This window comes from Anomaloglossus baeobatrachus, chromosome 7, assembly GCF_048569485.1.
Source record: "Anomaloglossus baeobatrachus isolate aAnoBae1 chromosome 7, aAnoBae1.hap1, whole genome shotgun sequence".
In the NCBI taxonomy this organism is placed as follows: domain Eukaryota; kingdom Metazoa; phylum Chordata; class Amphibia; order Anura; family Aromobatidae; genus Anomaloglossus; species Anomaloglossus baeobatrachus.
In genome coordinates, this window is record NC_134359.1 from 283,889,319 (window position 1) to 283,903,736 (window position 14,418).

At 49.9% G+C, this 14,418-nt stretch overlaps 1 protein-coding gene across 4 annotated transcripts in view; it reads right to left on the minus strand.

Annotated features, from left to right (window-relative positions):
- TSC2 (TSC complex subunit 2) overlaps positions 1–14,418 on the minus strand; it is an 87,205-nt gene that overhangs the window by 26,087 nt on the left and 46,700 nt on the right. For all 4 annotated transcript variants that reach the window (XM_075318307.1, XM_075318306.1, XM_075318305.1 and 1 more), the window contains exons 20-23: positions 12,881–13,070; positions 12,712–12,805; positions 12,523–12,625; positions 12,343–12,437 (exon numbers count right to left, since the gene is read on the minus strand). In XM_075318307.1, coding sequence (XP_075174422.1) covers positions 12,343–12,437; positions 12,523–12,625; positions 12,712–12,805; positions 12,881–13,070 — 482 coding nt within the window. The remainder of the gene's footprint in view (positions 1–12,342; positions 12,438–12,522; positions 12,626–12,711; positions 12,806–12,880; positions 13,071–14,418) is intronic.

Consider the following 14,418-nt stretch of genomic DNA (forward strand, 5'->3'; position numbering starts at 1 on the left):
GCTACAAATGAGACACAGATCATCATAAAACAATAGATGCTGGCAAATAAATTCTATATGGCTGTCACACTGGTCACAATATAGAACATCTGCCGTCCATGCAGTTTCCTAATATATTATGGGAGGCACGGCCGAGTCAGAAGAGCAAGTCTTAACCCGGTTTTTGTTTTTTCCAGGCTAAACTGATGGCCGGCTGTTCTGACTTCATGCATCGATATCCGCAGCGCACAAATTGTCCTTTTAATAAAATTACAAAGACATTTTTATAGAAAAACAACAATTTAAAAAAAAAAAAAAAAAAAAAGCACTGCAACTAAAAAACAGCAGGAAAAGACCAAGAAATCCACCTGTGATTATACTGAAGGCAGCGGCCAGGTCCTGCGGGTGACCCCATCTCATGGAAATACAAAGGACGGGCTGCAGGTTAGCGGAGAAGGAGCATATCTATGGGGGAAGCTGAAGCTAAGGACACGGACCCCCGCTAAAACAGAACCCTGGGAGCCGACATTCAGCACCGAGAAATGGTCACGAGCGATATTCTGTGCACCCTACAAAGTAATCAGTCCTAAGTGCCCCTTATAAAGTAATAACGCCCCCCCCGATGTCTCAAGATTATGAAGGGGCACTCAGAATTACAAAGACGTAATGCCTTGAATGTCCCCATTTATAGGGGGGCACTGGAGGTGGATTATAACTCAAGTCATTACTACTTTATATAGAGGTGCTCAGTTTTTAGGGGACTCAAGACTATGCTACCAAGGGGGCACTTGAGGCTTTCCAGCCTTATACCCCATGCATTATTGTTTTAATGCCCCTTTATAAAGTTGAAATGACTTGAGTGCCCCCTCGTAAGGTGCCCCCTAAAAACTAAGGGGAACTCAAGACTTTTACAAGAGGGCACGCAAGTCATTTCAACTTCATTAAAAGGGGAATTTAAGTGGCCCCAGTGCCTCATTAAAGGTTCTGGTGTCCCCCCCCTCCTAAAAACTGATTTATATAGAAAGTCTCTTGGAATCAAAGTTGAAATGACACGAGACCCCCCCCCCCATATAAAGTGTATGAGGTCCAATATGCCTCATTTACAGGTGATGTGTATTTTATGGGGCTAGTGTTTGCGTGTGTGGGAAGGAAGGTGTAGGAAGAAAGAAAGAAAGGAAGGTGTAGGAAGAAAGAAAGAAAGAAAGAAAGAAAGGAAGGTGTAGGAAGAAAGAAAGAAAGAAAGAAAGGAAGGTGTAGGAAGAAAGAAAGAAAGAAAGAAAGGAAGGTGTAGGAAGAAAGAAAGAAAGAAAGAAAGAAAGGAAGGTGTAGGAAGAAAGAAAGAAAGAAAGAAAGGAAGGTGTAGGAAGAAAGAAAGAAAGAAAGGAAGGTGTAGGAAGAAAGAAAGAAAGAAAGGAAGGTGTAGGAAGAAAGAAAGAAAGGAAGGTGTAGGAAGAAAGAAAGAAAGGTGTAGGAAGAAAGAAAGAAAGGTGTAGGAAGGAAGGTGTAGGAAGGTGTAGGAAGGAAGGAAGGAAGGTGTAGGAAGGAAGGAAGGAAGGAAGGTGTAGGAAGGAAGGAAGGTGTAGAAAGGAAGGTGTAGGAAGGTGTAGGAAGGAAGGAAGGAAGGTGTAGGAAGGAAGGAAGGAAGGAAGGAAGGAAGGAAGGTGTAGGAAGGAAGGAAGGAAGGAAGGAAGGAAGGTGTAGGAAGGAAGGAAGGTGTAGAAAGGAAGGTGTAGGAAGGTGTAGGAAGGAAGGAAGGAAGGTGTAGGAAGGAAGGAAGGAAGGAAGGAAGGTGTAGGAAGGAAGGAAGGAAGGTGTAGGAAGGAAGGAAGGAAGGAAGGTGTAGGAAGGAAGGAAGGTGTAGGAAGGAAGGAAGGTGTAGGAAGGAAGGAAGGTGTAGGAAGGAAGGAAGGTGTAGGAAGGAAGGAAGGAAGGAAGGAAGGAAGGTGTAGGAAGGAAGGAAGGAAGGAAGGTGTAGGAAGGAAGGTGTAGGAAGGAAGGAAGGAAGGAAGGAAGGAAGGTGTAGGAAGGAAGGAAGGAAGGAAGGTGTAGGAAGGAAGGTGTAGGAAGGTGTAGGAAGGAAGGTGTAGGAAGGTGTAGGAAGGAAGGAAGGAAGGAAGGTGTAGGAAGGAAGGAAGGTGTAGGAAGGAAGGAAGGTGTAGAAAGGAAGGTGTAGGAAGGTGTAGGAAGGAAGGAAGGAAGGTGTAGGAAGGAAGGAAGGAAGGAAGGAAGGAAGGTGTAGGAAGGAAGGAAGGAAGGAAGGAAGGAAGGTGTAGGAAGGAAGGAAGGAAGGTGTAGGAAGGAAGGAAGGAAGGAAGGAAGGAAGGAAGGAAGGAAGGAAGGAAGGTGTAGGAAGGAAGGAAGGAAGGAAGGAAGGAAGGAAGGAAGGAAGGTGTAGGAAGGAAGGAAGGAAGGTGTAGGAAGGAAGGTGTAGGAAGGTGTAGGAAGGAAGGAAGGAAGGTGTAGGAAGGTGTAGGAAGGAAGGTGTAGGAAGGTGTAGGAAGGAAGGAAGGAAGGAAGGTGTAAGAAGGAAGGAAGGTGTAGGAAGGAAGGAAGGTGTAGGAAGGAAGGAAGGTGTAGGAAGGAAGGAAGGTGTAGGAAGGAAGGAAGGTGTAGGAAGGAAGGAAGGTGTAGGAAGGAAGGAAGGTGTAGGAAGGAAGGAAGGTGTAGGAAGGAAGGAAGGTGTAGGAAGGAAGGAAGGTGTAGGAAGGAAGGAAGGTGTAGGAAGGAAGGAAGGAAGGAAGGAAGGAAGGAAGGAAGGAAGGAAGGAAGGAAGGAAGGTGTAGGAAGGAAGGAAGGAAGGAAGGAAGGAAGGAAGGAAGGAAGGAAGGTGTAGGAAGGAAGGAAGGAAGGTGTAGGAAGGAAGGTGTAGGAAGGTGTAGGAAGGAAGGTGTAGGAAGGTGTAGGAAGGAAGGAAGGTGTAGGAAGGAAGGAAGGTGTAAGAAGGAAGGAAGGTGTAAGAAGGAAGGAAGGAAGGAAGGAAGGTGTAGGAAGGAAGGAAGGTGTAGGAAGGAAGGTGTAGGAAGGAAGGAAGGAAGGAAGGAAGGTGTAGGAAGGTGTAGGAAGGAAGGTGTAGGAAGGTAGGTGTAGAAAGGAAGGTGTAGGAAGGAAGGAAGGAAGGAAGGTGTAGGAAGGTGTAGGAAGGAAGGAAGGAAGGAAGGTGTAGGAAGGAAGGAAGGTGTAGGAAGGAAGGAAGGAAGGAAGGTGTAGGAAGGAAGGAAGGTGTAGGAAGGAAGGAAGGTGTAGGAAGGAAGGAAGGAAGGAAGGTGTAGGAAGGAAGGAAGGTGTAGGAAGGAAGGAAGGTGTAGGAAGGAAGGAAGGTGTAGGAAGGAAGGAAGGTGTAGGAAGGAAGGAAGGTGTAGGAAGGAAGGAAGGAAGGAAGGAAGGAAGGAAGGTGTAGGAAGGAAGGAAGGAAGGAAGGAAGGAAGGAAGGAAGGAAGGTGTAGGAAGGAAGGAAGGAAGGAAGGTGTAGGAAGGAAGGAAGGAAGGAAGGTGTAGGAAGGAAGGAAGGTGTAGGAAGGAAGGAAGGTGTAGGAAGGAAGGAAGGTGTAGGAAGGAAGGAAGGTGTAGGAAGGAAGGAAGGTGTAGGAAGGAAGGAAGGTGTAGGAAGGAAGGAAGGTGTAGGAAGGAAGGAAGGTGTAGGAAGGAAGGAAGGTGTAGGAAGGAAGGAAGGTGTAGGAAGGAAGGAAGGTGTAGGAAGGAAGGAAGGTGAAGGAAGGAAGGTGTAGGAAGGAAGGAAGGTGTAGGAAGGAAGGAAGGTGTAGGAAGGAAGGAAGGTGTAGGAAGGAAGGAAGGTGTAGGAAGGAAGGAAGGTGTAGGAAGGAAGGAAGGTGTAGGAAGGAAGGAAGGTGTAGGAAGGAAGGTGTAGGAAGGAAGGAAGGAAGGTGTAGGAAGGACAGCTTGTCCCAAAAAGCAGAAAAGAAGGGAATTTTGTTACTTACCGTAAATTCCTTTTCTTCTAGCTCCTATTGGGAGACCCAGACGATTGGGTGTATAGCTACTGCCTCCGGAGGCCACACAAAGCATTACACTAAAAAGTGTAAGGCCCCTCCCCTTCTGGCTATACACCCCCCGTGGGATCACGGGATGCTCAGTTTTAGTGCTAAAGCAAGAAGGAGGAAAGCCAATAACTGGTTTAAACAAAATCACTCCGAGTAACATCGGAGAACTGAAAACCGTTCAACATGAACAACATGTGTACCCGAAAAAACCAAAAATCCCGAAGGACCACAGGGCGGGTGCTGGGTCTCCCAATAGGAGCTAGAAGAAAAGGAATTTACGGTAAGTAACAAAATTCCCTTCTTCTTCGGCGCTCCATTGGGAGACCCAGACGATTGGGACGTCCAAAAGCAGTCCCTGGGTGGGTAAAGAAATACCTCATGTTAGAGCTGCAAAGACAGCCCTCCCCTACGGGGAGGCAACTGCCGCCTGCAGGACTCTTCTACCTAGGCTGGCGTCCGCCGAAGCATAGGTATGCACCTGATAATGTTTGGTGAAAGTGTGCAGACCCGACCAGGTAGCTGCCTGGCACACCTGTTGAGCCGTAGCCTGGTGTCGTAATGCCCAGGACGCACCCACGGCTCTGGTTGAGTGGGCCTTTAGCCCTGAAGGAACCGGAAGCCCGGCAGAACGGTAGGCTTCAAGAATTGGTTCTTTGATCCATCGAGCCAGGGTGGCTTTGGAAGCCTGCGACCCTTTGCGCTTACCAGCGACAAGGACAAAGAGTGCATCCGAGCGGCGCAGGGGCGCCGTGCGGGAAATGTAGATTCTGAGTGCTCTCACCAGATCTAACAAATGTAAATCCTTCTCATACCGATGAACTGCATGAGGACAAAAGGAAGGCAATGAGATATCCTGATTTAGATGAAAAGAGGATACCACCTTAGGGAGAAACTCCTGAATGGGGCGCAGCACTACCTTGTCCTGGTGGAAGACCAGGAAAGGAGCCTTGGATGATAGCGCTGCTAGCTCAGACACTCTCCGAAGAGATGTGATCGCTACCAGAAAAGCCACTTTCTGTGATAGTCGAGAAAGTGAAACATCCCTCAGAGGCTCGAAGGGCGGCTTCTGGAGGGCAACTAGTACCCTGTTCAGATCCCATGGATCTAACGGCCGCTTGTACGGGGGTACGATATGACAAACCCCCTGCAGGAACGTGCGCACCTTAGAAAGTCGTGCTAGACGCTTCTGAAAAAAGACGGATAGCGCCGAGACTTGCCCTTTAAGGGAGCCGAGCGACAAACCTTTCTCTAACCCAGATTGCAGGAAAGAAAGAAAAGTAGGCAATGCAAAAGGCCAGGGAGACACTCCCTGAGCCGAGCACCAGGATAAGAATATCTTCCACGTTCTGTGGTATATCTTAGCAGACGTGGGTTTCCTAGCCTGTCTCATGGTGGCAACGACCCCTTGGGATAATCCTGAAGACGCTAGGATCCAGGACTCAATGGCCACACAGTCAGGTTCAGGGCCGCAGAATTCCGATGGAAAAACGGCCCTTGGGACAGTAAGTCTGGTCGGTCTGGTAGTGCCCACGGTTGGCCGACCGTGAGATGCCACAGATCCGGGTACCACGACCTCCTCGGCCAGTCTGGGGCGACGAGTATGACGCGGCTGCAATCGGATCTGATCTTGCGTAGCACTCTGGGCAAGAGTGCCAGAGGTGGAAACACATAAGGGAGCCGGAACTGCGACCAATCTTGCACCAAGGCGTCTGCCGCCAGAGCTCTTTGATCGCAAGACCGCGCCATGAAGGTCGGGACCTTGTTGTTGTGCCGAGACGCCATTAGGTCGACATCCGGCACCCCCCAGCGGTGACAGATTTCCTGAAACACGTCTGGGTGAAGGGACCACTCCCCTGCGTCCATACCCTGGCGACTTAGGAAGTCTGCTTCCCAGTTTTCCACGCCCGGGATGTGAATCGCGGATATGGTGGATGCTCTGTCCTCCACCCACATCAGAATCCGCCGGACTTCCTGGAAGGCTTGCCGACTGCGTGTCCCTCCTTGGTGGTTGATGTATGCCACCGCTGTGGAGTTGTCCGACTGAATTCGGATCTGCTTTCCTTCCAGCCACTGCTGGAAGGCTAGTAGGGCCAGATACACTGCCCTGATTTCCAGAACATTGATCTGAAGGGTGGACTCCTGCTGAGTCCACGTACCCTGAGCCCTGTGGTGGAGAAAAACTGCTCCCCACCCTGACAGACTCGCGTCTGTCGTGACCACCGCCCAAGACGGTGGTAGGAAGGATCTTCCCTGTGATAATGAGGTGGGAAGAAGCCACCACTGCAGAGAGTCCTTGGCCGTCTGGGAAAGGGAGACTTTCCTGTCCAGGGATGTTGACTTCCCGTCCCATTGGCGGAGAATGTCCCACTGAAGAGGGCGCAGATGAAACTGCGCAAACGGGACTGCCTCCAATGCTGCCACCATCTTCCCTAGGAAGTGCATGAGGCGCCTTAAGGGGTGCGACTGACCTTGAAGGAGAGACTGCACCCCTGTCTGCAGTGACCGCTGCTTGTCCAGCGGAAGCTTCACTATCGCTGAGAGAGTATGAAACTCCATGCCAAGATACGTTAGTGATTGGGTCGGTGACAGATTGGACTTTGAAAAGTTGATGATCCACCCGAAAGTCTGGAGAGTCTCCAGCGCAACATTCAGGCTGAGTTGGCATGCCTTTTGAGAGGGTGCTTTGACAAGCAGATCGTCTAAGTAAGGGATCACCGAGTGTCCCTGAGAGTGCAAGATCGCTACCACTGCCGCCATGATCTTGGTGAAAACCCGTGGGGCTGTCGCCAGACCAAATGGCAGAGCTACGAATTGTAGATGGTCGTTTCCTATCACGAAACGTAGAAAGCGTTGGTGCTCTGTAGCAAATCGGCACGTGGAGATAAGCATCTTTGATGTCTATTGATGCAAGGAAATCTCCTTGAGACATTGAGGCAATGACGGAGCGGAGGGATTCCATCCGGAACCGCCTGGCGTTCACATGCTTGTTGAGCAGTTTTAGGTCCAGAACAGGACGGAATGAGCCGTCCTTTTTTGGCACCACAAAGAGATTGGAGTAAAAACCTTGCCCTTGTTCCTGAAGAGGGACAGGGATCACCACTCCTTCTGCTCTTAGAGAGCCCACCGCCTGCAGAAGGGCATCTGCTCGGTCGGGATGTGGGGAAGTTCTGAAGAACCGAGGCGGAGGACGAGAACTGAACTCTATCCTGTACCCGTGAGACAAAATGTCTGTTACCCACCGGTCCTTGACCTGTGGCAGCCAAATGTCGCAAAAGCGGGAGAGCCTGCCACCGACCGAGGATGCGGAGAGAGGAGGCCGAAAGTCATGAGGCAGCCGGCTTGGAAGCGGGTCCTCCGGTTGCTTTCTTGGGGCGTGAGTGAGCCCGCCAGGCATCTGAGCTCCTTTGCTCCTTCTGAGTCCCTTTGGACGAGGAGAATTGGGGCTTGCCCGAGCCTCGAAAGGACCGAAACCTCGACTGCCACTTCCTCTGTTGAGGTTTGCTTGATCTGGGCTGGGGTAAGGAGGAGTCCTTACCCTTGGACTGTTTAATGATTTCAGCCAATTGCTCACCAAACAGTCTGTCTCCAGATAGCGGCAAGCTGGTTAAACATTTCTTGGAAGCAGAATCTGCTTTCCATTCTTTTAACCACAAGGCTCTGCGCAAAACCACAGAGTTGGCGGACGCCATTGAGGTACGGCTCGTAGAGTCCAGTACCGCATTGATAGCGTATGTCGCAAACGCAGACATTTGCGTAGTTAAGGACGCCACCTGCGGCACTGCTGGACGTATGATAGAGTCCACCTGTGCCAGACCAGCGGAAATAGCTTGGAGTGCCCACACGGCCGCGAATGCTGGAGCAAACGACGCGCCGATAGCTTCATAGACAGATTTCAACCACAGGTCCATCTGTCTGTCATTGGCATCTTTAAGTGAAGCCCCATCCTCCACTGCAACTATGGATCTAGCCGCAAGCCTGGATATTGGGGGATCCACCTTTGGACACTGGGTCCAGCGTTTGACCACGTCAGGGGGAAAGGGATAACGGGTATCTTTAAGACGTTTGGAGAAACGCTTGTCTGGATAAGCATGATGTTTCTGGACTGATTCTCTGAAGTCAGAGTGGTCCAGAAAAGTACTCAATTTACGCTTGGGATACCGAAAATGGAACTTCTCCTGCTGTGCAGCTGCCTCCTCTGCTGAAGGGGCTGGGGGAGAAATATCCAACAGTCTATTGATGGCCGCTATAAGGTCATTTACCATTGCGTCACCATCAGGGGTATCTAGATTGAGAGCGGTGTCAGGATTAGACTCCTGATCACCCACCTCTGTCTCCTCATACAGAGACTCTTCTCGTTGAGACCCTGACCAGTGTGATGACGTCGAGGGTCTTTCCCAGCGAGCTCGCTTAGGCTGCCTGGGACTGTCATCCGAGTCAGATTCTTCAGCCTGTGATGCCTGGGACCCCCTTGAAGTACGGATTAGTTCCAACTGAGGGGGACCGGGGAGCATAGACACAGCCGTGTCCATGGTCTGAGAAACTGGCCTGGACTGCAAGGTCTCCAGGATTTTTGTCATAGTCACAGACATCTTATCAGCAAAAATTGCAAATTCTGTCCCCGTCACCGGGGCAGGGTTCACAGGCGTCTCTGCCTGGGCCACTACTACCATAGACTCTGGCTGCCGAAGTGGCACAGGGATTGAACATTGCACACAATGGGGGTCATTGGAACCTGCCGGTAGATTAGCCCCACATGCGACACAAGCAGTGCATACCGCCTGTGCCTTGGCACCCTTGCGTTTTGCGGATGACATGTTGTTGTCTCCTCAGAGCAATATAGGGTATAAGCCAAGAAGCGACTGTACAGTGCAATATAAATATATATGGTACAGGGAAAAAGTGCACCAAAAAACACTGAGGCACTAGTGGGGCCAGCACTTATGTGCAGCTTACCGCCCGCATAAACGCGGGTGTGTGGTCGCCAGAGTCCCTTGTCTGAGTCCCCCAGAGCCTGTGTCCGTTCTCCAGCCAGACTGCATGCAGGAATGGCTGCCGGCGTCCTGTGGAGAGGGGCGGGCCCTGGGCGTGTTTAGACCAAGAGCGGGAAACTTGCGTCCCCACTGTGCCCAGTGAGAGGGCTGGAGTATGTAAATAAGACTCCAGCCCTCAGCGCTGACTATTGTACAGCGTCTCTCCCTTTCCCTGATTGACAGGGAGGGGGCGGGAACAAAGCGGAGCTAGGCCGCAAAAGCCGGGGACTAGATTTATGAGCGCTGCCGCCGTAAAAGCGCGGTCAGCGCGAGTCCCCGGCGCACTACAAGTCCCAGACGCGCCGCCGCTCCCGGAGCGGCCGGCGCAGTAGTTCCCAACACATAAAGTCACTCAGCTAAGCTGCAGTGACTAACCCGAGCGCGCAGCGCTACTGCCCCCGGCGCACTAGCACACCCAGCAAGTCTGGAGTGTGCGTGGCCTGTCTGTGCGGGGACACAGAGTACCTGAATGTTGCAGGGCCTTGTCCCTGACGGTACTCAGCTCCTCCAGCAGGTTCTCTGGGTCTGTGGATGGAGCCCGGCCTCAGGGTTTGGGGGCCGGTAAGATCCCACTTCCACAGAGCCCCTTAGGGGGATGGGGAAGGAAAGCAGCATGTGGGCTCCAGCCTCCGTACCCGCAATGGGTACCTCAACCTTAAACCGCAAGTGGGGTGAGAAGGGAGCATGCTGGGGACCCTATATGGGCCCTCTTTTCTTCCATCCGATATAGTCAGCAGCTGCTGCTGACTAAACAGTGGAGCTATGCGTGGATGTCTGACCTCCTTCGCACAAAGCTTGAAAACTGAGCATCCCGTGATCCCACGGGGGGTGTATAGCCAGAAGGGGAGGGGCCTTACACTTTTTAGTGTAATGCTTTGTGTGGCCTCCGGAGGCAGTAGCTATACACCCAATCGTCTGGGTCTCCCAATGGAGCGCCGAAGAAATGCATCATGGCCCCCCAACCCTGGATGTGCAGTAAGATGCTCCGAGACTACAGTTTTATTTCCATGAAATAGCCGGTCACCCGGCAGCACCTGGACGATGGCACCCGACCGGTGCGAATGGGTGAAGGCACCGCAACATACCTGTTAAGGTAATAGATTTCCCTGTCAAGATGGCGGAAACACAAATTAGCAAAATCACAACAGGCGCATGAGACACTGAAATCCACAACACATGAAGCAGCAGTTGTACGGAAATAAAACCTAGCTGGGAACAGAGGGTAGAGGAATGGTCGCAGGCGGAGCGATGACGGAGCCGCCGGCTGCAGCGCTGGGAGGATTTATGGACGAGGAGATACTTTTTTTTTTTTTTAATGTCACTTTGGGTCCAAATACATAAAAGGAGACCGGATTAGAGCCTTAAGTCGGGGTAACAAGGATTTACTCTCCAATCATTGCTAGTGCTAGAAAGCTCTGCAACGTACCAAAGGGGTATAAATCTACTCAGACGCCACCAAAGCGATAGTCTGTCGTGTCTCTGACATAATGACTAAAGTGTCAGGGGGAGTGGGGGGGGGGGGGGGTGGCGGGGCGAAGGGTAACTATTGCTCAGCCTGATGGGCACAACTAACCCAAAACAATGCAGCCTCCCCCATCTGCAATGATGAGGAGTATAGTCTGCGATCATTTTAGGTTGTGTTGTATCTGTTAAACTCAAATCGCCAACTTTAAATAAAAAGGGACACTTCAGAGGTGGCGGTTTGGGGGTCTAAATCCTCTTAAGTATAAAGCATAACCAGTATGGGCAAATAAATGGTTAAAAACCGCATACAGCCAATTTATCGCTTATTAAAAAGTTCTCAAGGCGGCAGTTTTGTGACCCAAATCCTTTTGACATTCACTTTTACACCAGGTGTTTCCAAAACTCAGTCGATTTTTATGCTACAGATCTGTAAAGCTCCTCCATAGAGATGAAAGAAAAACCCGTCTGTCACCACTAGAGGGAGCTCACTGCACACTAAATCATTCACAGCCTGCGATGAGCTCCCTCTAGTGGTGACTGCAGGAAACTGCGCTGTCTTTTAATTAAAGGGAACCAGTTACCAGATTTTGGCTTTCTAAACCAAGACTAGCACCTTAAGCAGCGCTTGTGCTCTATTCTATAAAAGGTGCATCTTGTGCCCTGACCCCCCAAATACCTTTATATCTCCCACCATGTACGGAAATTCATCAGTCCAATGGGAGTCCTATTTCGTGGCTCCTGGTCCCTCCTTTTGGCAATGATCTCCGCCTCCTTTGATTGACAAGGATGACGCTGGAGGCAAAATGTCGCGCCTGCGCAGAGACTGCCGGCTCACGTCACTCTGCTCTAAGACGTGCAGAGACTAAAACAGTAAGCCTGGGCGAGCCGGCAATGACTCTGCAGAGGCGAAAGATTTTACCTGGCTATGTGGATGACTTCGGTGACGTCCTCCACATCGCCGGGCAAAATCTTGCACAGAAAACTCGCCAGTTCATGCAAGCACACTTTGTTTTTTTTGGTTCTGCCCGCCATAGGGTAGAGCAAAGTGCGCCTGCGCGAGCCGGCAGGGTCTCTGTGCAGGCGCGAGATTTTGTTTCCGTGTCATCCATGTCAAAGAAGGCTGACATCAGCTCCGAAAGGAGGGACGAAAGAACGCCCATCGGGCAGACTAATTTACATGAATGGTGGGAGATATAAAAACGTATTGGGGGGGGGGGGGGGGGGGGTGTCTGCAGAGGGAGTCAGGACACAAGATGCACCTTTATAGAATGATAGGAACAAAGGAGTTTTAAAAAAGGTGCAAAATTTAAAATACAAATTTTATTATAACATTTTTAAAAAGGCTTACATGATAAAGTGCAAGTTTACATGACAACATTAATTTACAGAAGTAAATGTACAAAGATGGTCATGAATAAGTGACTATAATCCATTGCGAAACATACGTCGGGTCCTCCAATCCTTTTAAAAATGTGCTCTAATAAAAATTGTATTTTAAATTTTGCACCTTTAAAAACGCCATTGTCCCTCCTTTGTTCCTAAAATTATTGGAGTAGGTATGGGCTCAATACCCTTATGTTTTAGTGTGGTTGGCCCTATAATGAAAATGTGCCGCAGGTTTTGTTTTGTACCTTTTATAGAATGCAGCACAGGAGCTCCTTAAGGTGCTAGTTTGTTTTGGAAGCCAAAATCTAGCGACCGGTTCCCTTTAAATTGCAGGTAGAAATTTGATGGTCTGGTCATGGGATGAAATGGTGTCATATTAGCAGTAGCTGCAATGGATTCTGCTGTCTTGTCCCTCCATATAGCTATAGTGATGAAGAACCGTCCCATTCTACATAATCAGCCTTTCATACATGCAGACGTCTTACCTTTTTGGCCTCTCATTCAGACTGGTGCTGCGGGCCCTGAAGCTCCCCTTTTCAGGAGTGTCATCAAAGCTCTGCAGGACATTGGAGCGAAGACCCTGCGAGGAGGAGCAGAGGAGAGTGGGTTAAGCACAATGTCCTTATCACCGCTCGGCACGGACCTGATAACTGCCTGCAGCTTACCTTGGTTATGTAAGGCACAAAGTCTCTCCGGAAAGGCAGTCTGCATCTGATGAACCACATGGCGATGACGTGATGGGCCAGGAACACGATGTACTGATTAAACCTGCGGGGAGGAAGTTACACGGGTAGAGGCGACATTGGTCGGACAGTCTCGCTGAACGTTTCGTATTTGGATGAGTCGTTCCTTACTTTGATGGATTTGTGTAGGGAAGAGAAATGGCGAAGACACTAACATAGTGCTCTGCGGCAAAGTTCCCATAAAGGTGCGGCAGCCGAACCAGAGCTGGAAAAGGAGAAAAATTAGAAAAATCGCCATGATCTTACCGCTCTTCTTATGGGTCCCATTATAAAAACTTACTGGACAGAAACTCCAGCATGGGGATGGCCATGGTGACTGTGGCGGAGATGTGGGTGAGCTTCACAATCAGTACCGGCAGCGATTTAATCAGGATCCCCGGCATCTCCACCATGCACATGGACAGGGCGACCACACATTGCTTGGCACAGCGGTAGATCAGGCCGGTCTCCAGACAATGGACCATTTCCTTCTGTGGACAAGACGTCAAAAGAAACTCAAAACGTGATCCCATTACTGGAGACAGGTCCTATTGCTTTATATCACTGCAGGCGTGACTTAAAGGGGTTGTCCAGGCTTTGATATATTGATTGTCATTCAAGATGGGCAGACTTGCAGATAACCAGGTAAAAAAAAACAAAAAAAAAAATAAAAAAAAAAAACCACACAACCTGGTTCCAATTGTGTTGCGGGCACAGGTGGAGGGTTGTGGGAACCTCCAGCTGTGCCCGCAATTTACCTGAGTAACGTCACTGCTGATCGCTGTGACCCAGTCTCTGCCTGAAGTCCACAGCGGGCGGTCATGTTCCATGATCGCTCGTTGTGAATTCAGATGTAGCAGATATGAAATAGTCGTGGGACCTCTTGTGGATTATGGTGTATCTGCAGGGGTGTTTTGGGGTTAATAAAGTGATGAAAGAGGGTGTGGTTTTTTGTATTATTGCAAATAAAGGATTTTTTTCGGTGTGTATTTACTTTCTCTTACAGATTAGTAATGGGGGGGGGGGGGGGAAGTCTCAGACGCCTCCCATTACTAATTAGGCCTTAGTGGTAGCGGTGAGCAGCACATAACCCCTTATTACCCCAATTGCCATCACACCAGGGCAATCAGGAAGAGTCGGGTAAAGTGCTGGGATTGTCGCATCTAATGGATCTGACAATTCTGGGAGGCTGCAGGCTGCTATTTCTTGAGGCTGGGGCGGCCCAATAAGCATGCTTTCTTTATTATTTTTTTCTTAATTTTTTTTTTATTAACAGAGTGTCGGATCAATACCTAGAATTCCCTGATAATTCCGGGCCCGTCACTCTAGTAACTTTGAACCCAGGCAGGTCCGGACTTTCACAGTCCGGGTCCGCCCGTCACTAATTGTCATACAGCAAGTGATTAATATCAAAAATCGGTAGAGGTCCAATACTCGGCTGTTAGTAGATCCCGCTGTGGCCGGATGTAACACACGTAGAGCTGTGGCTGCACAGTGTTATCTACTGTGTCATGGCCGTTCTCAGGTCTTACAGCTCAGCTCCTATTAAAGTGAATGTGATCTGATCTGCAGAACTTAAACCCGGCCACAGCACAGCTCTGCGGATCTGGCTCCGTACATCTGGTCACAAGTAGTGACAACAGCTGATCAGTATAAGCGGCTGATGTCAGACCACCACAGATCTGATATTACTGAGTCTAGGTCTGAAATATCAAAATTCTGGACATCCCCTTTCAGGGGCTTTCCAGATTTTACATTGATGGCCTAACCTTACGATAGTGCTCCAGCAATCACCACTGCTCTGCCTATGGCCCCTTTAAGCCAGTGATTGCTTCATAT